Genomic DNA, 17836 nt, shown 5'->3' with positions numbered 1-17836 from the left:
ACTATGGATAAGAAGAAACATCTATCTACCATTGCTAACAGCGTTCTTCAGCGATGTGCTGTGTATGTAATTTACTGATTACCTGAGGAAATAGATCGAAATTTAATTTTGATGTAGAGTTGATTTATTTGTAGGAGATTGGAAACGTCAGTGAACGAGTTAGTGGGAGAATTCGAGAGCGTATGGAAGCCGGATATGGGAGGATACTCGAGGAAATTAATGGAGTATTGTGCTGCTAAGGTGCTCAACGAAATGTGCAGGAACCTCGAAGAAGCGATTACGGAAGGAACTTTCAATCGGTTCACCTTCGACATGATGCTTGCTTGGGAAACGCCTAGTTCTTCCCATGAAGAATCTCATAGGGTACGCATGAATCATGATTTTCATTTTCATTTTCATTCTTATTATTGCTTAGTTCGTTATACTTTGGGGGCAAAAATCATGCTCAATTTTCCAAAAACTTCTGATACCTTATCATCTAATCTTATAACAAGATGAGTGTAATAGTGAATTAACATTCGTGTTATTAATTCCGTTGCTTATTAACCATATCATTCCTTAAAATAGTAACGATTCGTTCTAAAACACACTGGCAAATCTTCAATTGCTCATTTTGCATTCAGGAGTATGTAGCCAAGGAGAAAGAAGACACGAGGGAAATACCTGCAACTGTCAAATCGACAAATGAGCAGGATGACATTTCTCTGTTCTACTCAGACATCATGCCATTGCTTGTACAGCAATTTTTTACTTTCATCTAGTGTTTAAACAATAATAATCTGGTAGCTGTGAGTTGGTATTCTGAATTTCTGATATGCTATAGGTTGATAATGAACCAAGTGTCGGAGATGATGCATTCGTGTGGTTGGCATCATTAGTTCCTTTAGTCGCCGATTTCGTTAATGGAAGATTCACTTTCGAGACGCTAACGATATCCACAGCAAACCGTTTACATTTCCCTGCCTACGACATATTCATTAAAGAAATCGACAAGTAATCATTTCAAATCTTATTTTATCCTTCTACATACAATCTACTCCCCTTTCTTTCTGAATAAAAAATTTGGTCTTTTTATATATAGATGCATAAAGCATTTGCAAAACCAAGCAACGCCGAAGAACGTGGTCATGGCAGATGACGAGTACATACTCCACGTTGAAGGAACTGCAAGTTCACAAAGAGTCATCCGCCATATCGGAGGACAAAGTTGGCCTGGTAATTAATTCGTCTTCATTTCCCCTTTTTCTTTCTTTTCGGATTAAACATCATCGTTTTTCAATGGGTTTTCTAATCTCTAGGTAGACTCACATTAACGAACCACGCTCTCTACTTTGAGACCTCGGGGATCATATCTTATGAAGACGCATTCAAACTTGATCTATCAAAGGACATAGAACAGTCTATAAAACCAGCATCCACAGGTCCATTGGGTGCTCCTCTTTTCGACAAAGCCATCATATACGAGTCCTCTGAGCTGTAAGATTACTACTTTCATAACTGGTTTTACCTTTCTTGACTTGAGTTGACTTTTTCTTTTTGGAGTTTTTTTAGAGAAGAGAGTGTTGAAATCGAGTTTCCAGAGATGACGAGTTCAACGAGACGTGACCATTGGCTTGCTATTGTGAAGGAAATCATGTTACTGCATAAATTTTTAGCAAAATTTAAAGTGGAATCACCCCTACAAAAATGGGAGATGCATGCGAGGACTATATTGGGGATCATAAGACTCCATGCAGCGAGAGAAATGCTGAGAATTTCTCCTCCTGATCCGAAAAGTTTTCTTATTTTTCTTTTATTCGATGAGCTGCCTACAGGGAGTAATGTGCTACAAGAAGTTGCTGAAAGTTTGAAAACAGTGGACATTGGGCACCCATGTAGTGCTACATCTGTACTTCGCAACTTAAATGTCTCCCAAGGTTGTACTCAGCACACAGAAAAAGAAACGGGAATTGCAAATAACAGACCAGACAATCTAGAATCATTGGAAACAGCTGTTGAACAAGTGAGAGAGGAAGCAAAAGAGATCAATATTGCAAAAGCCAAGGCTGATGAGTTGAAAGATGAAGGAATTGGCAATAGTGCGCTTGTATTAATGGTACGTCTCTCTTTGAAAACAAAGGGGTGTTTGATTTGTTGGTTTTCGTGGAGTCCAGTCGGAATTGAAATTCAATTCCATTCCAATTATGCTTCTTATTTACTGGATTTTGTTGGATTTGGCGACAATTGAATTCAATTTCATTCCAATCGCATGTTTATTCCATTTCGCTCCAATCGCATGTTTATTCCATTCCGTTTCAATCGCATGTTTATTCCATTGAACAGTGCGTTTGGTTCCCTAGATTCACAGGGTTTGGCCGGAATTGGAATTCAATTCCATTCCAATCCAATTTGGTTTCAAATACCCGACTACCCTTTGAAATCCAATTCCCAACTTTTCCTTGTTAAAAATAGGGATTACTCGATTACCATTTTTAACCCTAGAATTTTACAAGCGAATCCATCTCGCCACTTGATCTATATATTATTGTGTGCAGGAGCTGGTGAAACCATTGAAAGGTGCATTGCCATGGTTTAAAGAGATCATACAATGGGAAAGACCAGCAATAACCCTAACAGTGATCGGAATCACTCTACTAGTTATTTACAAGTAAGTCGCTCCTCCCTCATCGAATCAAATCAAGTTCTGAATGAATACAAACTAAGAAAAATTGAAAGTTGATTGTGGTTTCAGAGAGTTGGTTGGAATAGCTATGGCAGCATTCATAATGTGGGTAGTTTCAAAGATGATTTGGGCAAGAAAACATGAAATAGGCAAGAAAACCAAATTTGTAGTGTGTACAGCTTCTGATCAAACAACAATGGAAAGCATAGTATCAGCACAACACGGACTCAACACAGTATACAACATCATGCAATCGACAAACATCTCGATATTGAAAATTTGGTCAATACTGTTGTCCAATGCCCCCAAGGTAATTATTAAACTCGATTCTTATTCAGTTACTACTTATGAGTGTTATAAATTTTTATTTTATTTTTTTTGTTTGTGTTTGATGGTTTGATGAAGCACACGGATATGGTGATTACGGGAATGACGGGGTGTGCGATTGTGTTGGCGGTGGTTCCTGTTAAGTTTATGATTATGGCGGCTGTGGTGGTGATGTTTGCAGTGACATCGAAGTTGGGGAAGGGTATGAGGAAGAGGAAGAATGATATGGGGAATCGGAGATTACAGGGATGGTGGGATTCCATTCCGGTTGTTCCCGTTGAAATTGTGGATAAGGTTGAAGAGATTTCTAAGGCGACCAAAGTGGACTAGGGAGTAAGTGGTGTTGTTATGTTGTTTGAAGAGAATCACTTAATTGTTATGTTGTTTGAAGAGAATCACTTAATCGGAGATGTTGTAAAGGTTCGGAAGTGTGTGCGAAAATCGAATTTAAAACCGAAAGAGATCGTAACCGGAACCTTATAGTTAGTGTTTGGATAAAAGTAGTTTGGTCTGATTTTATTTAGTGTATACGGATCTTATTGTTAATAGTGGAGTTGTGTTGTAATATCTTTCATTTTCAGTAGCTGTAGCCTGTAAATAAGGATATCGGTAAAAAATGTCATGTTAAAATGAGACCCGAATAAGAAAATGGGACTTAAATAAAGAAGAAGGTATGTTATTTTGGTTTAAATTTGTTAATTTTTGTTTGCATAGATGATTTGGTTTGTGTTTTAAGGCGGTGTTTGGATAAATAATTTTTAGCTTATGAGTTTATTGTTTATTTGTTTATTTTTGTGGGAATAAATATTTTTTTAAAATGTGTTTGGATTAGCTTATTACGGTGGAAGAAGTAATAATCATTTTAAGTGTTTGGCAAACAAAACAACTTATATGTATGACTATTAGGGATGAGCGTGGGACGGAACCGATACCGACCCTTACCTTTCCTGATTTCCTGAAAACCGAATTCGATCAAAAGTTAATCCCAAGCACCGAACCGAATTAAAATCACCGGTACCGGTACCGGGAATGGTACCCGTTTTCGGTACTAGTATCGGTATCGAATCCCCAATTTTGTATATATTTGGAGTATCAAGTACCGTCTTATATTTTTAAATTCGGTACGTTTTGGTACCGGTTCCGGTACGATACCGATACGGAATCGGGATTTGGGACAAATTATTCATCCCTAATAACTATACCCATTCGTGGGGGTGTAACGAGCACCCGTCAAAAACTATTTAAAAAAGAAAATCTAAATTGGTGATATACCCGTGAACTAGGCCACCGGCCCTAGATTGGCTTGGATTGACCCTTTCCTCTCCAATTTTTATTTGTTTTTATTATTTTTTGTTATTCAACTCTTTTGTTTTGATTATTTTTTTGACTCTATTAAATAACAAAATACATCAATTTTTTTTTTCTACAATAAAACTTATATATATATATATATATATATATATATATATATATATATATATATATATATATATAATAAAACTGGATTGGTGATGAATATGAAAGATGGGTATTGTTGGATTATATATTTGAAAAAGTTAGAAATTAGTTTTTTAATAGAAAAGTTGGATTGTATTATGTTGGGTCGTTAAAATGGGGATATCCTAAGGGTGTTGGATACCCAACTTCAACAAAAAGTTTATATTACTTATGATTAATTTTTATTATATTATTCAAATTGCATATTATATTTTATTCAATCTGTAACATAATTTTTTTTATTATCTTTTATTCAATTTATAACCTATTTTTTTTTCTTTTATTCAATTTATAATCCACTTTTTTTAAGATTATAGAAGCAATATAAAAAAATTATTAAAAATTCTTAAAATATATCAATATTATTTTATGTGTTTTAGTATATTTTGTGTATTGTTTTAATAAAAATAAAATGAAATTAATTATAAAAAATGTTTAACTAAAAAGAATTATAAATAAAGGAAAAGAAAAAGAAAATGGCAAGTGAATGTTTGGTGGAACAAACCGGTCGTAGGTTTTAGATGATTTTTTCATGTCTTTTATGGCAACCGACTAAGCATCTAGTTGCCAATGGAGTTAAGAAAATTCCAGACAAACTTTTTAAAACTCGATGTTGAGTTAAATCATCTGACCTTAATATAGTATGGTTAATTAGAGTGAACGGTTGGTTTGAGTTTCTATACAATTTTGATAATAAGTTTGTAGTTCTAGTTGGAGTTTTAAAAAATAAAAAGAAAATTGAAAATGATTCAATTTTTTTATTTATCCTCACTTAACTTATTTAAGTATGTTTTAGCTAATAAAGTTTTCAAAATTGTTTTTATTTTATCTCTTTAACCCATAGATAATCATGGTTAAACTTTCGAGAAAAATATAATAATAACCAACAAAATTTTCTATTTGTCCGGTTTCAAGTTAACTTTTATTTTATTTTCAATTATAAAAACTCTAAAAAAAATCACCTTAGCTCTTTTTAGACTATAGTCTTTAACCGTCTTACATGGTATTTTTTTAATTGTTTAATTAAAGTGTTAGAACTTCATATTTTCTAAGTCAAAAGACATTATATCCAATGTTGTACAGACCACAACTAATTCACGATTAATCTCCAATTAGACCATAGACAACACACCGGTAAATAGAAGGCATTTGAAGATTAACTTTGCAAAGATAATAAGGGAAATTATATAAGCCATTGAGTTTCTAACATTTGGAAGAAATTTGGTTTCATTAGAAACTATTTGAGAAATCACTAGTTTATTTTGTTATAATATTAACTAGATGCATGCCCCCGCTACACGGGGGTTAGATAATGTGCATATCGTTTCGTTGAAGATTACATTAAAAATGTAACTGTATGATGTATAACCTCTTAATGGAAAACAAACCATGTATGTTGTATAACCTTTTAAGCTGCCGAGAAGTAGATATTAAAAGCTAAATATATGTTCAATGGAAAACAAACGTGTGAATGATGGATATGTGTAGAAAAAAGGTATCAAATTGACAACAAAACTTAGACGACTAATTCAAACCAAGAACGCCATACAATGAAAACATAAACTAAAATACAATCAAAACATAAACTAAAATATTAGTCAAGGATAGTTAAGGGGAAGGCTGTTTCTGGTTGGATTATTTCACTGTATTGTGTATGGATTCTATGATAGAATATGGATAAAAACATAGTCAATCATTATATGGTGGTTACATAGTCATTCATTACATAGATGGTTACAAAAGTGGTGGATGTTGCGAGAAGTAGCTAATAAACTTTCATTACAGAAGCACATGCAAAAACGGGTTGATCCTGCGTCATGCTGTTGGGTGGTCCTGGATGATCTTGTTACATATTTTCACGGCTGCTGTGATGTTTTCCTGCATCATCTCGAACATGTCAAGCATGAGAACGGTGTCTTTATCGATGTCGGTAATAACCTGGTTGGTGATCGTCGGCTCTTTGTACGGTAGCTTATTTGGGGCGTCCTGCAATTCTTGAAGTAAGAAAGCCAGTTGATGCCAAGATTAGAAGCATACTCTACAAAGATGAACCAAGATCTATAAAAAAAATGATTTATTTGCTAAAGATTAACAAATAAATGGAACCCCAAAATCCACATAAGAATTTAGAAGAATGCGGATATGATGAGTTGCCTTGCCTCAACTGTTTTTTTTATGGTATTGTTCTCTAACTCACCATTACTCACCTGTGAGAGCCTTGCTTCAAGTTCCACTTCTCAACCAATAGTAATACAATACAGCCTAAAAAAATAACTAAAAATAATTAAAATTAATAAATGCAATCCTAGTATCCTACAAACTTAATCATGATTATCTGAAGGTAACAAATGTACAATGTTATTTCATTTTTTGGAATTCCAATGAGCAAGCATTTTTTTTCCTTTTAAAATAAATGAAAGTAGCATGCCAAAGATTTATAAAGAAACAAAAGTAGAATGCTATTTTAAGCCATGGTTTGTGTGAAAAGTATACCGGAAAAATTGGTAGTATTCTAATATAAAAATACGTGACATTCCTCAATTAAAAAGAACGCCTGTTCTTATAAATTTCTGAGTAGCCAAATCACATATAGTTATAGAAATAGAACAAATAAAATATTTGATTATTTTTTTGATAATTGTTATGTACCAGTTCTTGTTCTAGCAGATTGGTCTCTGTGATCTCCTTCAAATGAGATCCCTTCAGCACTTCAACTTCTTTCAATAGCTTATGCAATAAAAATATAAGCTTGATATGACCATAACATATAAAACAAAAAAAACATAGAAAACCTGATTGGGCTTCCCTTCCTCAATAGATGATGACAGATGGCGATCCGGGCTGTCATCTAACAGCTGAGATGAAGATGGCAACTCCTCTGTCATCTAACAGCTGGACATTCAACTTTCTAACTTGATCTTTTAATCCTATCACGGAATCATTCAGCAATGGAACCCCACAAGACGAACGACTTAAATCCACTTTCATTATACTTTCTTGCAGATCTCCTATTCGATTAAGAATCACCAACGGAACAACAATCTGGAAAAATTTTAGCATCGATACATTTAGCTTATCCAATTTGACCGCGTGAGTGTATATTTCGAACCATTTGACATGATTGCATTTCAGAAAAAGGGCTTCTGCGCCCACTATCTAAGTAATGAACATACCGTTTTCATGTTTCAACTGATCTGATACCTTAGTTTGATTCTCGAGGTTTTCAATCATAGGCGTTATTGTCGTGATAGTTTATTGTATTTCAATGAACTCAGAGTGAACCTAAAAGGATTTCTTTAATACGCGTATGATGATATCTGATAGTTTAGAAACAGGGGGTCCTAGCCCAGTTCCCAAATGTAACAGATCAGCCATTAATGAACTTGAAGAAGTTGAATTTTTGTAGTGTTAGTGAACTTTTAAACAGAAATTAATGAACTTTGAAGTTGAACTGTGATCAGAAAGTATCAAACGTGGGAGTGTCTCTTGGTTCTTGTGTAAGCATAATGTAAGAAAATCAGCTCCAACTCAGCCAACGGACACAAATCAGCTCCAACACAGCGAAGGGACACTCGAAGGAAATTAGAGAAGGAGAAAAAGGGCTCACCGTCGGGCGGTCCATTGCCCTACCGTACCCCCAACTTTTGATCTCTTCAAACCCGTGAACATCGTCGGTAATACAGTTACTGAAAAGGACGAAGAGGTGGAGTCTGTAGAAGATGAAGCTGCAATTGAACGATCGTTGGTGAAAACATCAGCCAGCGGTTGAAAACGTATGAGCATTAGGGTTCAAAAATTGGAATCGAACGGAGCAAAAAAAAAACAGAAAATCAATTGGAATTACCTGCTGTTGTAGAAAACTAAGATAAGTAGTGGGAAGAACGGAGAAGAATCTGGAAAAGGATTACAGATCTCCTTCGAGAGATTGGATAGAAATGGATTGAGGCAGAGATTTTCTATGGAAGGAAGAAAGAGATGGAGCGTTGGAAGGAAGAATGGGGAAGGTCGTAAGAATTAAAGTGGTGATGTAAAAAGAATTAATGGGGAAGGTACTTGTGTAGGCATGTTATTCGAGAACAAAACAGTGGAGAAGATAACAACTGATGTCCATGGCGGTGCAACATCTGATTGTGTGGGAGAGGTGGCAAAGGATCAACCGACTAAAAACATTGACGGTCAAGGACTAAAGCTTTAAAACATAATCAGAGAGAGAAGAAGAAGAAAGAGACGGTGGAGCAATTAGTGGAAAGAAGCGGTGGAAAGGAGATCAACAGAATGACACGTATCAATGGAGTCGATGACTCACGCACCCAAGCATTTACCACTCAGGTTGAACACATTTGTCAACATAGTAAAACTGCAGGACCATTTTTGCCAAACCAAAAACATTACGTAAACCCTTTCCATGAAAGAAACCAAAAACCATGGAAGAAAGGCCACCAAAGACAAAGGAATCTAAGTAGAAGATTGGAATAGACAAATCAGATGCATGTTTACTGTAGCTAACAATAGACAATTTTAATATATAGTATAATGATATTTACCAATTTTATTATGAGATTGGTGTTATTTGATTTTTTTTAAATTTAATAGACTTATAATTTAGTGTTTGACTAGTCGCTAACTACTCCCCGACTAGGTCAACTAATCTTTAGTTGTCATGCGACCAATTTAGTACCGGCTAATGAATTTTATAATTATACCCATGATTTGGTTTTTCTCCAAGTCTCATTGGAATGTCAATTCAACTTTATAAGCTCCATTGTTTTGAATTAAATAAAGTCTTAATCCAAATCATTAAAAAAAAAATATCATGTAAACATGTAAGGGGTATAGCCGGTTAAATTAAAGTGGCTAAAATGAGATTGAAGCTAGGAGTTTGTTACCTGAAAGTGGATAAAGAGAAGTTGAGGGACTACAAGTGAACAAATGAAATAATTTGTTGGTCATTTATAACATTTTCTTATAGTTTAGCCCTTTATATATATATATATATATATATATATATATATATATATATATATATATATATATATATATATATATATCAACGGCGTTAGGAATAGTAACTTTTTGGGCTTTAGGTTTTTGTCATAAGCATTTGACACTTTTCGTCTTTAAATTCAAAACTTTTATATTTTTGCGTTTTGATTGAGTTTTTCTATCTTTTGGTTTTTGCCGCAAATCTTTAATGAATTTGACACTTTTCGTCCATATACTAAAAACTTTTACATTTTGACATAAAAAACAAAAAAAAAAATCTCTTTTTGAATTTTGTCACCATATTTTCCCAACTTTGACAACTTTAACATTATTGCCACAATATTTTTGAATTTTCCCAACAGTGTCTATTTTTTTGGTTGTACACTTTTGACATCTAATTTTAGGGGTTGTCGACTTTCTTCTCTATTGGTGGTGATTTACAATTTCAGCACATATCTTTTAAAGTTTGCTGATTTTTCCCATATTACCCCAAAAGCGGCGTTGCCGCGGGCTCTTTCCTAATTACATATAATAATCGGTTAAAAGGACTACAAAGGGACAAAATATATGTTTTGTTGATTTGTATGATATCTTATGTGGAAGAATCACCTTCATTTAAAAAAAAATCATTAAATTGAATAAAAACGGGTTCAATGAATAGAAGTGGAAAAATGAAATAGTTTGTTGGTCTTTTATAACATTTACTCTAAATTTTAACCAACATTAACTATGATACATTGTTAAGGTAGCGTTTGGTGAAAGGAACAAGATTGGACTGGACAGAACAAGATTTTTCAAAGGGTGCTTGGTAAGGATGGAAAAAAAACAAAAACACTTATTGACCAAGTCAACTAATTACTAAAATTTTAGTCCCACCCAAAAGGGTGGAACACGATGGAATACAAATCATTCGCCAGTTTAAATCTTTTGTTGTTTTCTTTCTTTGTTGATGCATCTCTCCCTATTTCTCCCTTTTCTATTTTATTTTCCCTACGAAAAGCTTCATTTTCCTGCACTTAAATATTATTATCACCTCATTCTTTATATTTTTTTTATTAAATCGTTATGAATACTTCTATCTCAAAACATTTGTCAAGGCCAATATGCAAATCTAATTTACAACACAATGAGATCCTTTTATATATATATATATATATATATATATATATATATATATATATATATATATATATATATATATATATATATATATATATATGTCATGAATACTACATATTATACCTTAAAACAAAATAGAAACAATTTATAAAAAATTAATAATGTAAGGGTAATCCAATAATTTTAAAGTCTAGTTCCATCCAGTTCTAACCTTGTTAAACGCTATATACATAATCAGTTCAGTTCAGTTCAGTCCAGTCCAGTCTTATCCAGTTCAATTCAATATTGTCCGGTTCTGTTCGACGTATCAAACGTTGTCTAAAGATCAAAATGAGACATTGGAAAAATGACAAATAAGGGTAACAAACTATCCAAATTGTTTTAATTATACCATTAAACTTAGAAAAGTTGTCCACATATAAGGAACTTTTTGTTATTGTGTTTAAAACATGATTGCCCTTCTCCCGGTTGTGTAGTCACGTCTTAAACAACATTGTCTGATCCCTTTATAGATATTTTTGGTGCCCTAAACCGAATATCAATGTCCAAAAACCAACACATCTCTCCTCAACGACCATAGAAGTCTTCCAAGATCAACATTGTGATTTCCATATTTTTAGTAGCTGTGTAACAATTTCATGCAAGAATGGAATCAAGTTCTTATTTTTCCAACCCTAATGTGGAGGTTCAAGCTCAATACAACCTTTGTATTATGTGTGATTGTGGTTTACCCTCAAGAAACCGAAACGTCTTGGACGATGTTGAACCCAAGAAGGAGATTTTTTAAGGTGTCCAAATTATTAGTGGGTCAAAGTGCGATTTCTTTTTTGAGTGGATAGAACATGTACTTGACATTTTGTGGTACAAAATTCTATCTTCTAGAATTTGAGAAGTTGAAAAATAGCAAAAAGAACATGAAGAAAACAATATTGTAGTGTGGAAATCGAAATTTAAAGAAGATATGAAGTCCAAGTTTCAACAAAAACCAAAGAAATGAAATTGGTTTTTTTTTCTTGTGTTTGTTCTTTTTTGGAAGTTTATTAATTACGGGCTTTGATGTAATTCTTGTCTTTTGTGGTCTTTTGATAATATGGCCAAAAAGAATTTGATGTAAAGTATTTTGAAAGGAATGAGTGTAAATTAAGTATTTTGAATGGAATGGAATCATATGTAATGTAATCATTTTTTAATGGAATGGAATGTGTTGTCTTATGAATGGAATGGAATCTAATGTAATGTAATCACTTTTTAATGTAATGGAATTATGGTTTGGTTCTTTTTTTTTTTGCAAAACAAAATGTGGTCACGTTTAGTAAGGCATAATATATGTGTCAAAATGCATGTAGCAAAACAGAAGCTGATAAATAAACAGAAAACAGCACAAACTTTGTCCATGTAGAACAAAACATTGAATATTTATCAAACCAAAAGTAATTATAGAACAGTTTCCATTGGTCATACATTGAACAAAGCATAAAAGTTGGTGTAATAGTTTCCCTAGGTATTACACTGTAAAAACATGTGGCACTAACAAAATATGTCCCAACAGAAAGCAAAAGTATGTAGAGTACAACACATTCAGTCCAAATTAATTGGATCGCATCGACTACTTCCAGTGTCCTTGTTAGCTTTATTTTAATTCTTAAGTATTCTTTCATACTTTTTTTGAGTTTCTTGACTATAAGGTACACTGATACGCTGCATAAGGTGCTTTGTCAACTAACATGTATCTCATCCATATATCCAAGAAAAGGATCTTCCTTATCCAACATCTCATTCATACCTTCAATAGGTCTTTCTTCATCCAGTATCTCATTCATATTTTTTGAGTTTCTCATGGTGTTGACATTTGAAGTGCTTAAATATGGAATACTTGGATGAAATAATATTATTCAGTGGGATGTGTGGGGTGTTGAATGGTTGGGTGGGGTTGGAGGTTTCGGGGTGAGTGGGGTGGGTGGATATGGTTGTAGGATGGCTATAGGTGTAAGGTTGGGTATGGAGGTTGGACTGAAATTAATACACATCTAAAAAATGAAAATTCGATCAGTTTTTACCGAATGTGTTTTTCAATATTTTGTTGAGTACTGAAAATGAAAGCTCATTTCATTTTTCTGAAACTGAACTAAAAAACTATTTTTTTTCATAACAAAACGGATCCTAAAATACTTTTACTAATAAATATAAAAGATAATTAGAATTAAGGTGTTTGGTTCCACTGATTTACATATTCGTATTAATTTTGTTGACATTGTTGTTTTTGGCACCATATCTGATATGATGATTGATGACATATTTTGTGTTGGTCTTTTTGCTCGACCTCATGTTACTCTTGGTGCTATGTTTCTCTCTAATTTCATTGGATATTAACTTTTGCGCGTAATCAAGCCTGATTCCTGGATATTATAATTGCTTTTCTGTTGTAGAAGACCCTATTTCGACTGTTGGTTATCAAGTGAGAAATTGAGAATTAGGCAATGCACTGTGTAGATGAGGGGAAGTGATGATACTTGTTAGTTTTCAAGAACATATCCTTTAGGGTAAATTACACAAATTGTCTATGTGGTTTGTGGTAGTTTGCGTGTTTAGTCTTCAATTTTTTTTTCACTCGGACGATCATTTAAACTTTAATTTGTTGCGTATTTGGTCCCTATTACACTATGCGGTGTGCCTCTTACCGCATACCGTGGTATACTGCGGTATGCGGTAAACACCACACCGTGGGAAAAAAAATGCAGTAAAGGCGGTCTGTGGTATGGATTTGCCGCACCGGAAAAAAATGCATTTATTCAAATGTTATACTTATTGCATAAAAATATGGTAGGTTTTGTAATGTATGCTATGACACCCATCAATTTTGTATGATGTGGTAAAAAGTTATATGACACTTAAAAAACATTGTGAATGTCCTATGACACCCACCAATTCTAATTTTAACTTGTAGATTTGTTAAGTTGAAACTTTTCTTGATTCAAATGATGTCTTGTGTGTTTTTATAGGTTTTTTATTTTGCATATTTTATGGATTCAAATTGTAGGGTTCTTCTACATTTTCTAATTTCTTTAGTCATGTGACTTACTGTGAGTTTTGTCAAACGATGGAGGCAGTCATAGTGGGTGATCGTTGAGTTCACCGGAGGCCTGAAGGTGTCATTGGAAGGATTCAGACATCGGATATTCAAAGCAACAATGAAAATTGATGTCGAAAATCCAAATCGGTGCAAGGTAGTGGGTGGCAGCAAGAGGTTGTCATTTGAGATTCTTGAACAGAGAAGTCAAAAGAGATGATGAGAGGAAGAAAGCTCACTTGGTAGTCATTAGGGTGAGGTCTCTTGTCGGAAAATTGGTAGTGATCATGGGACAAGAGATCTTAAGGGTTGGGGATAAAAAGGGAAGAGGGTATTTTTATTTATTTTATATTTTAAATTTTAAAAATAATAAACAAATAATTAAAAAGTTAACAAAACATTAAGGGCAAAAAAGTCTTTATATCTGGTAGGAACCAAAAACGTAATAAAAACATACTATGGGGGCTGCCCGAGTTTTAAAAAAAAAAAAAAAGGATTAGGCACTAAACTCATAAATTATCCCAAACCATAAGGACCATTTGTATAATTTATGCTATCCTTTATTTGCTGATGATTAGTTATAATTAAATAAGAAACTACACACAATAGAGATAATCGCAAAAATGACAGAATGATCATGGAAAAGTGTTTTAACTGACTCAACTTTTTCACATTTACTTAAAAGTGTCATTTAGGAGTCCTTTTATTTATTTATTTATTTACTTTTAAACGAGTTGAGCCAAAGCCTGTTCAATCATTTGTGAGCCGAGCTCCAGCCCCTATCAATTTAAACAAGCCACGCCCTAGCCCTAGCCCTAACCCGAGCCAAGCTCGAGCCTTATCAATGGTAAAAAGCTTATCAAAGGGTTTTGTAAATAGTAATTTTTTTTGATGAAAATAGTCTCACAATAATATGGGGTTAAACTTCAGGATAACGTTTAAATGATATTGTAATTTGTAAGCCTAGACGTTGCAAAAGTACGAAAGTGGGCCAAGTCAAAGTCCAGGCCACAAAAGGGAGCCACAAATCCTACCTTCAACTCAACAAACAGTGTGATTTGACAAGCAGTGGGCTCTGGCTCTGGCCACCAACTTACTTCTCAGGTTTTATCCTTTCTCTCTCTCTCTCTCTCTAGATTCCTCTCACCTTTTCCAAGTCCGGTAGATCTACAAAAAAAAAAAAAAATCATACCAATCAATCTATAAAAATAATCTTTTACTTTGTGTTTTTTATACATGTCAAATACTTGTTACCCATTATTGACATTAACCCGGTTAATGTCACAATTGGGTAACGAACTATTTGTTTTATTATAAAATACCATTGTTTTATATATATCCTTGTTTTAATGATATTTGTGACCAAAACATTTCATTTGCTTACTTTAGGATAGTAGATTTTTTGGAACAATGATGTTTTTAACATCTCAAATATTTTGTTATTAACTCACATAGCATTCCGTCATCGCCACTACTTCCATCATCATCACTGGCATACTGCAGTGGAAAAGAAACAAAACTATTAGATGCTCAAGTCCGGCTAATGGGTCCCAGAATCTAATGAGTTCCTATAAAAATATAAAACAAAATCACTTTTATTGCAATATTAACATTAAACTATGATTAAATTACATAAGGTCTAAATCTAAACTTGACTTTTTCTTTCTAAAGTGAGAAAATAAACACTAGCTAGGGAGATAGCTGATCATACCTTCAAGGCATCATCATCACTACCTGCAGAGTGCAAAAACATTTATATTTTAACGTTTATTATAACAAGAATTTATTTTAAACAATGAATAAAGATCGAAAAGCACAACAATATATATATGAGCTTACCTTTAACTGATTCTTCATCCTCATCACACCATCTATTCCAATCAACCTTTATATACGGAGCAGGTTTTTGATCAGATTTCAAGAGACGTTTCCACCAACCTTTCTCCTCTTTCTGAACAGTGCACAGTATATTCCTCAACCCCATTTGGGTTTTGCAGCCCTGTTGAACAATTTTAGAAAAAATTTAAATATGTATGCATATATAGAGAAAGGGAGCTAAGGGAGATGAAACAAATGGGGATTAAGAAAGGTTGGTGATCACCTCAGGTAGGATGTTTCCATAAAGTTCCAAACTGACTTCATAGTTTTCATCATTTGCTCCAATGGCAGAGAAGTTGAATAATCCATGGGGCTCACATTTAACTGCAATGTCTTTTGCATTGGTTAGGGCTATGGTCAGGTAAACTTTGTCTGCCCTCTGAGCCCAAAGAACCTCCGGATGGCTTCTACACAGTTGCATAAGTTAAAAGTAAACATAAGCAAAGTCAAGTAGTTAGAACAATTTGATATTAAGTTTCTCAATGGAGGACTTGTGAAGATATAAAGCAAAAAGAACTAGGCTATAGTTGCATTCAAGTTCATGTCATTTCACATTAAACATCTGTCATGCCTCGATAAACCTGGATTAGCGACATAGTCAAGTCCCTAAGCTTTAAGATCTGCAACTACATACAGACTCAATAGATCAATGATGCTTCCTCTAAATTGTCATAAAGTTCATGTCAGCTTCGAACTCGACAAATTCATAACCTAATCTCCTGTTTATTCCAATGAACGAGTCGTAAAAAGCAATGATCGATGTACTGATGTTGCATCATTGCGATAATTTCGAGGAAATATGGCACCAATTTGAAATCATGTAAAAGGGTTTTATCAACAATTTTGACTCCAATGGAGTGGAAATTTGAATAGGGATGACAATCGGCTAAAACTAATCTGCTTTTTACTAAAATCTGAAGGAAATAAAACTCATCAAACAATTTACCTCATTTTGTGGAGGGGCTTTCGGCACTATGATGAAGGTCCACTGAATCGGAGAATGTCGCAAAGCCAACCGGAAACCGATTCACTCGATGGTACGGAAGCCCAGAACGCTTTATATTCCTGTTTATAGAACTTGCATTTTTAGTCCCTCAACTAAACCCATACTCCCAATTTTGATCCTTGATATTAGGCTTTTTACCCCTATCGATGTTTGTTTATGAATAATAACCAAAATAAACACAAACATTATATATATATATATATATATATATATATATATATATATATATATATATATATATATATATATATATATATATATATATATATATATATAGTTAGGTTCAAATGTTTTCACTGTCTATTGTGTGCTTATGTATGATTAATTATGTACCAATCATTTTAGCTATTTTAAAAAAGTAATTAATGCATTATATTAAATGATAAAGATGTAATTAATATCCATTATATCTTCAACATGTAATATGCATTAATTATTTTTTTAAAATAACTAAAATGATTGGTCCAGAATCAATCGTACATTCACACAATAGATAGTGAAAACAAAATAACCTAACCCTATATATATATATATATATATATATATATATATATATATATATATATATAGAGAGAGAGAGAGAGAGAGAGAGAGAAAGAGAGAAATAGCTAGGTTCAAATGTGGATTGACATCTATTATGTGGACGTGTGGATAATACTATTCTGTGAAAATTACAAAGAAAATATGTTGTTTGATAATATGAATATGTTCAATCTTATATAATTATTTTAATTATTAAGCATTTTCACTAAATAAATCGTCTATAAGGTTATTATATACACTTTTTTTAATTATTCTCATTCTGTCAGAATGTTATCAGGATATTTATTGAGTCGTATTCTGTAATAATTAAAATAAATAAAAAAAACGATGAATGAGAACAAAAATGAATTAGAATTGGTGAGAATCCATTAAAATAACAAAAGTTCTGTGAAATTGAACGTATTCACATCACTAAACAACATATTCTTTTAATAATTTTCATAAAATAGCATTATCCACACATCCACACAATAGTTGTCCATCCACGTGTGGATAATGTTATTCTGTGAGATTGACAAAGAAAATATGTTGTTTGATAATATGAATACGTTTAATCTTATATAATTATTGTAATTACTAAGCATTTTCACTAATTAAATCGTCTATAACGTTATTATACATTTTTTTTTAATTATTCTCATTCTGTCAGAATGTTATCAGGATGTTTATTGAGTCATACTCTGTAAGAATTGAAATAAATAAAAAACGATGCATGAGAACAAAAATGAATTACAATTTTTGAGAATCCATTAAA

General features: G+C 33.0%; 2 protein-coding genes and 1 long non-coding RNA gene across 8 annotated transcripts; 1 reads left to right on the top strand and 2 right to left on the bottom strand.

The window, feature by feature from the left end:
* On the top strand, nucleotides 1-3556 carry LOC145091439 (uncharacterized). The gene is made up of 10 exons (XM_079029154.1): nucleotides 1-62; nucleotides 135-363; nucleotides 624-734; nucleotides 824-993; nucleotides 1082-1215; nucleotides 1299-1476; nucleotides 1552-2095; nucleotides 2535-2647; nucleotides 2732-2972; nucleotides 3068-3556. The coding sequence occupies exons 1-10, from the start codon at nucleotides 4-6 to the stop codon at nucleotides 3317-3319; spliced, it is 2031 nt and encodes a 676-aa protein (XP_078885280.1). The 5' UTR covers nucleotides 1-3; the 3' UTR covers nucleotides 3320-3556.
* A 2544-nt stretch (nucleotides 3557-6100) lies between these two features.
* LOC145091426 (uncharacterized) lies at nucleotides 6101-8726 on the bottom strand. Of its 5 annotated transcripts, none has more exons than XR_013702161.1 (4): nucleotides 8331-8726; nucleotides 7136-8211; nucleotides 6684-6748; nucleotides 6101-6524 (listed from the first exon to the last, which is right to left on the bottom strand). It is a non-coding gene; the product is annotated as an uncharacterized LOC145091426 (long non-coding RNA). The 5 variants fall into 5 exon arrangements; XR_013702172.1 differs by having other exon boundaries at nucleotides 6101-6480; XR_013702170.1 differs by having other exon boundaries at nucleotides 6694-6748.
* A 5796-nt stretch (nucleotides 8727-14522) lies between these two features.
* Nucleotides 14523-16606, bottom strand: LOC145091411 (HSP20-like chaperones superfamily protein). 2 transcript variants are annotated; one of them, XM_079029124.1, is made up of 6 exons: nucleotides 16480-16606; nucleotides 15757-15940; nucleotides 15495-15654; nucleotides 15367-15389; nucleotides 15107-15152; nucleotides 14523-14822 (listed from the first exon to the last, which is right to left on the bottom strand). In XM_079029124.1, the coding sequence occupies exons 1-6, from the start codon at nucleotides 16482-16484 to the stop codon at nucleotides 14788-14790; spliced, it is 453 nt and encodes a 150-aa protein (XP_078885250.1). In that variant the 5' UTR covers nucleotides 16485-16606; the 3' UTR covers nucleotides 14523-14787. The 2 variants fall into 2 exon arrangements, with proteins under 2 accessions (XP_078885250.1, XP_078885258.1); XM_079029132.1 differs by having other exon boundaries at nucleotides 14588-14822; nucleotides 15757-15937; nucleotides 16480-16582.
* Between the last annotated feature and the right edge of the window lie 1230 nt (nucleotides 16607-17836).

The sequence above is a fragment of the Lactuca serriola genome, chromosome 1 (assembly GCF_051521515.1).
Source record: "Lactuca serriola cultivar US96UC23 chromosome 1, Lser_US96UC23_V15, whole genome shotgun sequence".
Taxonomy (NCBI): Eukaryota; Viridiplantae; Streptophyta; class Magnoliopsida; order Asterales; family Asteraceae; genus Lactuca; species Lactuca serriola.
Note: the sequence above shows the minus strand (reverse complement) of the source record. Positions and strands in the feature narration are given on the sequence as shown.

Excerpts from the sequence above, each read along its gene's own strand:
- LOC145091439 (XM_079029154.1), top strand. The coding sequence starts at position 4 with ATGGATAAGAAGAAACATCTATCTACCATTGCTAACAGCGTTCTTCAG. Across the intron at positions 994-1,081 it reads TTCATTAAAGAAATCGACAA|ATGCATAAAGCATTTGCAAA; the intron begins GTAATCATTTCA and ends TTTTATATATAG. Across the intron at positions 2,973-3,067 it reads TGTTGTCCAATGCCCCCAAG|CACACGGATATGGTGATTAC; the intron begins GTAATTATTAAA and ends GGTTTGATGAAG.
- LOC145091411 (XM_079029124.1), bottom strand. Across the intron at positions 15,390-15,494 it reads GGATGAAGAATCAGTTAAAG|GTAGTGATGATGATGCCTTG; the intron begins GTAAGCTCATAT and ends TGCACTCTGCAG. Across the intron at positions 14,823-15,106 it reads TGGCGATGACGGAATGCTAT|ATCTACCGGACTTGGAAAAG; the intron begins GTGAGTTAATAA and ends TTTTTTTTGTAG.